At 38.2% G+C, this 10,774-nt stretch overlaps 1 protein-coding gene across 1 annotated transcript; it reads left to right on the forward strand.

Moving 5' to 3' along the window:
- The first annotated feature begins 1,245 nt into the window (after positions 1–1,245).
- Positions 1,246–9,392, forward strand: LOC118902466 (dystroglycan-like). Its single transcript, XM_036866814.1, has 3 exons — positions 1,246–1,433; positions 6,544–6,681; positions 7,782–9,392. The coding sequence occupies exons 2-3, from the start codon at positions 6,669–6,671 to the stop codon at positions 8,891–8,893; spliced, it is 1,125 nt and encodes a 374-aa protein (XP_036722709.1). The 5' UTR covers positions 1,246–1,433; positions 6,544–6,668; the 3' UTR covers positions 8,894–9,392.
- The last annotated feature ends 1,382 nt before the right edge of the window (positions 9,393–10,774 follow it).

Consider the following 10,774-nt stretch of genomic DNA (forward strand, 5'->3'; position numbering starts at 1 on the left):
AGTAAGGTGATATCCAGTTACCCAAGTGGAGCTAACTATACGGAAGCCATGGATACCAGTAAGAAACGCACGGGAGCGGACCTCGCCGGCACCCGTCAGTCCCTGGACTGGATCCGAAGAGTTTTAGCAATACCACATCTTGTGCTGGTGCTGACCTCTGTCTCCATGCATGGGCTGGCTGTGACAACTCACTATTCGTGTGCAGAGACCCGAGTTCTTCACGGCGTGCCAGACACAGCTGCTATCATTGGAAAATTATTCTATTATCCAGTTTCTCCATATGCCTTCCAAGGGAAAATAAGTCAGTTTCAGGTAAGCATCTAAGTATCTCTAACCAATCTGTTCAGCATCGTGTTTTGTAGATATTAAAAATAAACAGGGTTCAAGCTTTCCAAGTAGTCCCCGTAACCCTGTAATAGTTTATATGTAGGTGTCTCAGGGCACTATCCAAGAAAATGAAAGTACTTTTAAAGGCTCACAAATAACGAGCTACTGTAAGGAACCTAGTCTGAGAGGAAAAGCAATTCAATATATGAATTTAATAGAATTTAGCATTTTTAGACACAAGCCTTAATTGTCAGTCATATTAAATAGTTCTTAGGTTTTGTAAACGTCTTTGAATGAAATACTTGACCCAGTATTTTAATGAGTTTAGTGATTATTCTGTGATTTCTACTCAAAGTTTATGTTTTTCAAAAGAACTTTATGGGCTTCCCTGGTGGCGCAGTGGTTGGGAATCCGCCTGCCAATGCAGGGGACACGGGTTCGAGCCCTGGTCTGGGAAGATCCCACATGCCAGTGGAGCAACTAGGCCCGTGAGCCACAATTGCTGAGCCTGTGCGTCTGGAGCCTGTGCTCCACAACAAGAGAGGCCGCGACAGTGAGAGGCCCGCGCACCGCGATGAAGAGTGGCCCCCGCTTGCCGCAGCTAGAGAAAGCCCTCACACAGAAATGAAGACCCAACACAGCCAAAAATAAATAATAAATAAATAAATAAATAAAAAGAACTTTATGAACCTGAGAAGAAAGAAGTATATTCTTAGGGTTTAAAAAAAAACTGGTTTATGATTAAACTTGAAATGTATACCTCAACAGAGGTCTTTAACTCTTGTTATCAGTGCTCTGCCACAGGGACAGAGCAAACAAATGTAAAACCTCGTCCTAAAGGCAAGTCCAGACTTTATTTCATGTGTAATTGAACAGGTTACACAGGTTCATAACGTCAGACTGCCAAGATGGCTGGAATATAATCCTTCTATCAAGAGCTTGCAAGGACTGCCCTTAGAAGATGAAGGAGGAGATTACCAGATCATGGTGCTAGTGTCTGGGGACTTCTGTTTCCAGCAAACGCAGACAGCCTCCGTCACCTTTACCCTTCATGTGCTGGATAGGGATGAAGTAAAGGAAGCAAGCTTGATTCCTTCTCCAAGTGGGTAAGTGTCCGCATTAAAAAAGTACCAGGACACCTGGGTGTGGTGCTCAGCCTATGAGTTCAGTCAAAAGAGCAAGGGCAGGATATGAAGAAGCAAACCCTTGCACTAGAGAAAGAATAAGGAACAGAAGACCATCCCAAAAGGGAGAAGTAGACACATTTCACAGTGTTGCTAATAAACAGGCTCTTAGAGCAAAGCTTATTATGGTAATTCCTTGAATTGGAAAACAACCTCCCCAAATAAATGAACTCTTGGGAACTAAGTTTTTATTTCTCATACCATTTTATTTTACACTCATGGACCATGCACTAACTGAGAACAGTCCTTTTCTCTTTTTCTCTTTCAAAAAGCGGCATCCTGAATACACATATGCCTTGTAAGCACAGAATACTTTGGAACATTACGGTAACAGTGAGGGAGGAAAACCGGGAGACTGAGCAACAAGGATGAGGGGGTAAAAAAGGAACACTGTGTATTTTACGTGATTTTCATTTTTGTGCCTTGTGAATCTTACCTTGTGTTCAGGTATTATCTGTTTTAAAATCGATTAAAAGGCAATTCTATATAGTTTAACAATTCACATTTTGAGTATTTTTTATTTTCCTTAAGTTATTTTCCAATATGGAAATAACCACGTTGTTTACTATCCCTCTTAATCTAAAATTTTGAAGTTTTTCTCTAGAAAGTTGCTTTTTAACTTCTAGAATAATTTTTATGCAAAACTATGAAACTTATAGTCCAGGCCAATAATAACCAACTCTTACACAGCAACTCACAATTTATAAGGTGTTTTCCCATGTATCATTGCATCTTTTTTCTTTTTTTTTTTTTTTCATTTACTTACGCATTCATTCATTAAGAATTTAGTGAGTGCCTACTATTTGCCAGATCCCTGAGCTGGGAGTAGGAGATAATATGAATAAGTTGCTGCTGAGGAACTTGCTCCAGTAGGGTATGTGGAAATGTAATAAAAAAAATTGTAATATGGTGCAAAGAATGCATTACATATATCTTATATATGTAAGATATAGAGGCTAAATTAGTAGATTAACTCACCTTGGGGGAGGATGTTGGCAAAACTTTTTGGATGAGGTAATGTCCATGATGGATATTTAAAGTTGAAGTCAGCTAGCCAAAACAGGAGGAAAGGCACTATAGGCTCAAAGAAGGACCTGTTGAATGGTTACAAAAACATTAAACAGAATGTTATGTTTGGGAAACCACACAAAATTTGGCATTGCTGAAACACAGGGTGAGTTGGGTAACGGCGGGAAATGAAGCTGGAGAAGTTAGCAGAGGCTGGGTCTCGAAAAGCCTTATGGGCTCCGTGGCACATTTGAAAGTCTTGGAGATGAAGGGAAGAAATGGAAGCCTTAAAAATGCATTCAAAACAGAATCTAATCATTTCACCCTAAAAATTAATCCTGTTTTCCTTTTCTTAAAAGAACTAAATTTCTTTTTTTTTTTGTGTGTACTTTTTGGTTTAGCATACCTGCTCATTTCAACAGTAAACTAGGGCTATCCTATGCTTACATCCTTTCTGGATCTGTGAGAGTTATTACTTGGGTTTCCATTCAGCAAAGCCATGAGCTTCTAGAGACATTGGCCTCACAACCCCAACTATGGACAAAAGTCAAATCATGGGCTATTACTTAAAAGAGCGCATTTAGTAATTGCAGGGACTACTAACCAGTACTTCCATTTAAGAGGAGATCCACTGTTGGTCTAGATGCAAAAGATGTGAGATAAAGAAGTACAAGAAAGCAAAGCAAAAGGAAGGATGCAAGGAAAAGAGGGATACAGAAGGATGAAAGAAAAAAAAGAATGAAGGAAGGAAAGGACACAAGGTAGGATGAAAGGAAGGACAGAAGGAAGAACACAAGAATGGGAAGGATAGGAAAGGTCACAGGGAAAAGAAGAGAAGGGACACAAAGGAACAGGACAGGCGCAGTAAGAGTGAAAGTCTTATTGTGTGCCAGATAATAACTTGCGAAGTGCATATATCAATTAATATTCAAAATAGCTCTGCAAGGGAAATTGTTATACCCATTCTCTATTCAAAGAAACGGAAGCTCAGATCAGTTAAATAACTCAAAACCTTCTAACTCCAAAACAACTTTCCCACTGAAATTCTTACCTTCTGATTGAAGTCAGAACACCTGAATTAGGACCAGGTACTTACTCTGTGCCTTTGGACATTTTACTTAGTACTTTGAATCTCAGCTTCTTCAACTATAAGTTAGGGATTATAATAATTGTCCTCCCTATCCTAGTTATTGGAGGTAACAATAAACGATGTATGAGAGAATACTATATATACCCTGAAGGCCTATATAAAAATAAGGGATTGCTAGTAAAGCAATAATCCATGCTGTATTGTTCTTTTAAATCTTCAGTATTAGGGCCCACGGAGGCTCAAAGGAGTTTTCCACCATCATAGCTGAAATTACTCTTAAAGCAGCTGCCGAAACTCTTGGTGTTCAAGACCGTCTCTTTCTGGTACACACACTGGCAGACTATTTCCACTTGGATCCTTCTTTAGTGACTATGAGCACATACAGAAGCAAGGTAAACAAGCACCTCTGGAACCTTCCAGTGTTGGCTGAAGATCCTAGGCAAGTCATTCCTTTACAAGGTCACTCTGTACAATTCCACTGGTCTATGGAACATGAGGTTTCTACAGCACTGCAAGAGCTAATGCAAGTTTTTCAACAGCATGCTTCCTCTAAGTATCTTGCCCAAATTTTAGGATATAAGATTGAAGGTTGGAGATTACTTCAAAAATCTCAAAGAAGACCCAGGCAGTTAAGGGCTATCCCAGTCCCAACAGTAGGGCCAAATGAAATGACAAGAAAACCAAACAAGCCTTTCTCTGTTTCATTACCCACCTTAGTGACTCCTTGGATCCCTAAAGATGAGGCCTCTCCAATTTCTGGCTTATTTGCTGCCTTAAGACAGATCACTCCTATCCTCCATCCTGACTTTATTCCAGGTACTCCAAGGTATACAAAGATGACAAGGCCACTGCATACAGTAGCATCACAGAATTCATTAAAGGAAATGTCCTTGACAACAAACCTTGAATATTCTTTTGCTTTTCCTGAGGTCCTTCCTTCTATGGTATTAACAGCTACTTCATTCACAGATTCTGACTTCCTTTAGAGTAGAACTTCTACAGTATCAATGTTATTAGAAAAACTAGACTTGACAGAGTGGGAGATAAGGGGGCACACCCCAATCCACGGAACAAAAATACAAAAGCGTCCTGTTTTATCTGACCTTGTCTCAGAGTCAGTTAGTCAACCCTGGTATTCACGAGCCTTTCTTGCCTCATCCAAGTACTCTCATTTTCCTGGGTCCTCAGTCTCTGAGGAGGTGATACAGGATGTGGCCACACCTCCCAAGGGACTATCTTCAATGACAACATTCCTCTGCAGATGGAGTGGCTCTCACCCAGCCTACCTGGCAAAGTTTGTACAGTCACCTAACAGTCTCCTGATACCTGCAGCCTCAGCAAGGGAGATATTGGCAGTCTCGCATTTTCCCCTTGAGTTCAGCCAGTTGCCCCTGTCAAGCTGGCTGAGGCAGAAGCATCTTCATAAGCATGGTCATGTGTCTGAGACTTCTGAAGTTTCTCAGCAGATTCATTCATTCCCCACTCCTACAGAGACAGTTTCGCCTCTTGGCATGAGCGTAAATACAAAATTTGCATGGGATAGTACATTTGACTCAACTCTTTTGCTGTGGGAAACTGCTCATTTCTCCAGCAACCAATCAGAGGAAGACTCATCATCTGATGTGATTTTGAAAACTCAATCTTATTCTAAGGAGACCTCCTCATTTACTCATTTACCTGATTTATCAGATTCATCCCTTTCTGAGCTGCCCAAATTTGCAAATGCATTTGAGTTACCTGAACGCATGGGCTCAAAGACTATAATGCATTTTCTTAGTGACTGGTATTCAGGCATAGAACATTTCGCTTTTAGCAAATTCTCAAGAACTAGTCCAACTTCACCAGGTGACACAATGTTTAACCTGGATCCTACTAGGATGGTGGTAAGTCACCCACATACCTCCCAAAACTTATTGACAAGATATGGGACTATTTCTGACGTTAACAACATGCAAGGTAAGATTGTGGTAGTTGCTTAGTTTTCTATTTGCTATATTTTTCAGTGAATCTTTATACTAACAAGTAGTGACCAAATAATGTTGGTTAAAATATTCAGATTAAAATAGTGTTAAGATTAAAATACAGTGCCTAATGTTTACTGTGATGACGTTATGAGTGCTTGATTTTCTTCTGTCTATATTTTCTGTATTTTCCAATATTTCTACAAGGAGCATAGTGATTTTCAGGAGGAAAAAATTTTAAGAAAATATTATGTAAGAAAAGTCAACAACAAAATGCAGTACCCATTTAATGCCCTCTACACATTAAATACAATTCAGATTTATCAAAGATTCACAAATGTGGAAGGAACTTCAAGCCATCACTTAGACCATACTCTGTCTAGTTACTATTATTCCTTAATTATCTCAGAAAGACACTGATAATCTGTTGCAACCTTATGGTTCATCATAATTAGAAAAAGGCTTGCTAACAAATTCAATCTCTATTGGTAAAATTAAGACCATCTTCTCTCTCACCATATACTCTAAACACAGGCAGTACTGTGATTAAGAATTCAGTATCTATAGTCAGACAAGCGTTCAAAATCTAGCTCTATAACATACTATTTGTGTGACCTTGAGTAGCTACTTAATTTTATTATTTTATTTTCATCATTTATAAATTGAGGATAATCATTATCCCAATATGTTTGTCATGAAGGTAAAATGAAATATGTACTTAGTGCAGTGCCTGGCATCGGGTGAATGTTCTTTAAATGCAACCTGTTATCATGTCTGCCCATATTCTCTTTTCTGAGCTAGGTAACTCATATCAGAGTGATTCTCTTAGAACTTGTTTCATATTGAAGCATACTTGTATGGTAACTTCCATGGAAAATTTCATGGATGATTTTTAATTCTGGGGGATTTCCTATGTTTCAATTAAACATCTAATTTAAATTGAGGCTCACCATTTTATATGGATTCACTACAGAGTTTCCAGAGACATCATTTAGACAAGGTACAGCCAGTTTGTCTCTCACTAAGTATGAACTGCTTCACGCAACAAAGATTCTGAAGACATGTGCTCTCCATCCTGAATCTCAGAAACCCGAGAACATGTCACCCCCAGGTAAGCAATTCTATCACCAAGGAGGGAAAGCTGATGGAACTTGAGCCTGTTTGAAACTTATCTCCCTGGTAGTTAGAACATACACTGTTAGTCAATCCCATGAAATATGCAACAGTGCTCAGATCTCACTTCAAAATAGTCTTTCCTTCATCAAGTAATTGCCCCATTCTGTCTTCTAGATTCATTGATTTTTCCTAGTATGACACTCTTCTTTCCAACTTAGTGTGACTCACAATATCTAAAGCCACCTGCCTTTGTTATATTTCAGCATATTCCCATTTTTGCGATAGTCACCTACCTCATCGTCTCTCTCAGACAACACCAAACCTTTTCTGTGCAGAGCTTGAATTGTTTTCTAGGTGCTTTGGGATTTAAATGTATTCTTTGAAATTAGAGCACTAGTTCCTTACTATGTTTCTGTTCAATTATACAACTGTTATGTCCTGAACTTTAAAAAATGTCCCTGTTGAGCTTTTAAACATAGACATACAGACACACACACACACACACGCACAAACACACACACATAAGCAGTTTAGAAATTTGAGCCCACTGCCAAAATATTGTTTTTCTGAAGCCCTCTAACCCAGACTTAGTTACTTGATACTACTAATGAGCTAATCTCAAGATCTTTTTCCATACTATAATTTAAGGCTGAGAGGATTAGGAAATTTGGAAACTAACAAACTCTGTGAATATGTAGAAGTAGCATCAAAGCTATAATGCAAACTCTACCAGTTGATGATAAGACAGAAGATAAAGAAGGTCAGAGGAGAGGGAGAGGGAAGTGAGAGAAAGAAAACCAAAAGAGAAAGTGCAGACAGAGCTTAAGATGGATGAACCTGACCCTTGAGTAGATGGAGGAAGTGTCCCCAAATCAAAGGCTAAAAACAGAGATGAAAGAAGTCAGTCTCTTTCACTCCTTCCTGGAGCTACTTATGTGGTACCCAAATACAGGATGTCTGTGATTTCCCACGTTCCTATGCAAATCAGGTCCAAAAATGAATATGGGGGGGAAATAAGTCAACCACCAAGACAACCTTAAACATCTAAATAGGAATGGTTTTTGTTGAAATTTGTTCCTTGTTTGCTCCTTCTAGGTCAACCCAACACATCTCCAACAGTTGTTAATCCAATTCAACTGATAACAGCAACTGTCGGGCACAGACTCCATTTCCCAATCCATCCTGACACATTTTATGATCAGGAAGATGGCAGCTCAACTCATTTGACACTTGCAATAAAATCAGTAAATGAATATCCTTCAGGCTCAGAAAGCTGGCTGCAATTTAATTTGACTCATCAAATACTATATGGATATCCCCTAGAACTGGATTTTCAGTATTCCCCTCAGGAATTTATTCTTCGTGCCACAGATTCTGGGGGCCTGGCTGCTCAGATGCTTTTCACCATTGAACTGAAGCTGCCCAGAAGTACACCCTGCCACACTTACACTCTGCGCACTAAAAACAGTTTCTACTCATTTATCAAGAAGAGAGAGAAAATTAGTTTGTTTTTTGCTAAACTCACTGACTATCTAAACTCCAGTAGCCCTGAACAAATTGTATTAACCACCCTGAGACCAGGGTCTACTATTATATCCTGGTATAACAGAACCTTATGTGAAGTCAACGGCAGTTCTCTGAAAAGGTGTCCTAACAGAAAAATTCAGGAAGTGATGTTTAAACTAAGAAGACCTGATGGGAATGTCCATCCAAATTTTGCATATGCTATGTCACCGGAATACAAAATTGGCACAATTGAGAACATCACATATGGTGGAATCTGCCTTATTCTGGAGCCAGATAATGGGTCGTTAATTGAAAACAGCATTCTCGCCTCATCTAACATAGAAAATACCCACTGGATTAGAAATCTTATTTTGGCTTTGTTGGTAAGTATGTGTATACTGATTGTGGCAATAGCAGCAAGTGTAGCTTACCATTTCTATAGGAACTATAAGACTTTTCTTATTCCTCAGTCCCTGGTGTTTCAAGGGAGAACCTTAATAAGTAATTCAGACCAAGAAATGTATGTGCTAAGGCCGAGAAATCCCCCTATCCTGGAGTGTGAAGTTCCACCCTCACCTGGATTATGGAGACGGACACCATTGTCTTCTCAACATCAACCTTACAGAGAAAACGTGACCTCTGCCACAGACACAAGAGTAGTCAATCTTCCAGCCTTCAAAACGTCAACTCCCATTCCATAATGAAATGGATCTCACTAGCCAGAGAAGAAGTGAGTAATACTATCAGAAATCCAAATGTATCAACAACTGTATGAGAAACAGGGATAACTGATCTAGAAAGCAGGTAAAATAAACAATTGCTGAGTCAAATTGTAAGAAGATAAGCAATAAATAATTCATCCTCCATGTTAACTGTATTAACATACTACCAATTAATTCTAATCACTTATTTCTCCTTAGAAGCCTGATGGTCAATTATAAATTTATGTCACCCAGACCACCACTACCATAAACAAATCATGTAATCAATCATCCATTATGGAAAGAAATTACATCACTGGCAACAGCATTTCCAAATGTAAAAAATGCTGTAAACTGCCAGCCCAAGATACTCATTACAACCTTCAGTATGAAGGCATAAATAATATAACTATAAATAATAAATTCTGCAATAGGTTAAGGTTTGACTGTGTATAGGAAAGAATGATTAAATGTTTACCTCTCCATTGTATTTTTAAAATTTTTGTCCAGTTTTATTGTGATATAGTTGACATACAGCTATATAAGCAATGATTATAAGCAATGATTATAAGCTGTATAAGCAATGATTTCACTTACATACATCATTAAATGATTACCACGATTTAGAGAACATCCATCATCTCATATAGATACATTAAATAAATAGAAACAAATATGTGTCGTTGTGATGAGAACTCTTAGGGTTTACTCTCCTAGCAACTTCCAAATATAACACACAGCAATGTTCATTATCTTTATCATGTTGTACGTTACATCCCTAGTAGTTCTATATCTTACAACTGGAAGTTTGTACCTCTTGACTGCCTTCATCTATCCCCCCTCTGGTAGCCACAAATCTAATCTCTTTTTCTATGAGTTTGTTTATCAGTTTGTTTTTGAAGTATAATTGACCTACAACTCTACGTTAGTTCCTGGTGCACAACATAATGATTCAATATTTCTATAAATTTCAAAATTATCATGAGAAGTCTACTTGTCATCTGTCACCATACAAAGATATTACGTAGTTATTGACTATATTCCTCACACTGTACATTTCATACCCTTCACTCATTTATTTTGTAACTCAAAGTTTGTACCTCTTAATCTCCCTTACCTATTTCTCTCCTCCCCCTACCCACCTCCCTTCTGGCAACCACGTGTTTGTTCTCTGAATCTATAACTCTGTTTCTATTTGATTTTGTTTGCTCATTTGTTTTGTTTTTAGATTCCACATATAAGTGAGACTGTACAGTATTTGTCTTTCTCTGACTTAATTTCACCTAGCATAATACCCTAGAGGTCCATTCTTGTTGTCACAAATGGCAAGATTTCATTCTTTCTTATGTGAATAATATTCTATTGTGTGTGTGTGTGCATATGTGTGTGTGTGTGTGTGTGTGTGTGTATGTATATATATATATATATATATATATATATATATATATATATATATGCCACATATTCTTTATCCATTCATCTACTACGGGTCTCTAGGTGGCTTTTATATCTTGGCTATTGAAAATAATGCTGCAATGAACATAGGGGTGCATATATCTTTTCTAATTAGTGTTTTCATTTTCTTTGGATAAATGCCCAGGAGTGGAAGTGCTGGATCATATGGTAGTTCTATTTTTAGTTTTTTGAGGAATCTCCAAACTGTTTTCCACAGTGTCTGCACCAATTTACAATCTCACCACAATGCACAAGGGTTCCCTTTTCTCCACATCCTTGCCAACACTTGTTATTTGTTGACTTTTTGATAATACCCATTCTGATAGGTCTGAGATGATATCTCATTGTGGTTTTGGTTTTCATTTCCCTGATGATTAGTGATGTTGAACATCTTTTCATGTGCCTGTTAGCCATCTGTATGTCTGC

Source organism: Balaenoptera musculus, chromosome 10 (genome assembly GCF_009873245.2).
Source record: "Balaenoptera musculus isolate JJ_BM4_2016_0621 chromosome 10, mBalMus1.pri.v3, whole genome shotgun sequence".
Classification (NCBI taxonomy): Eukaryota; Metazoa; Chordata; class Mammalia; order Artiodactyla; family Balaenopteridae; genus Balaenoptera; species Balaenoptera musculus.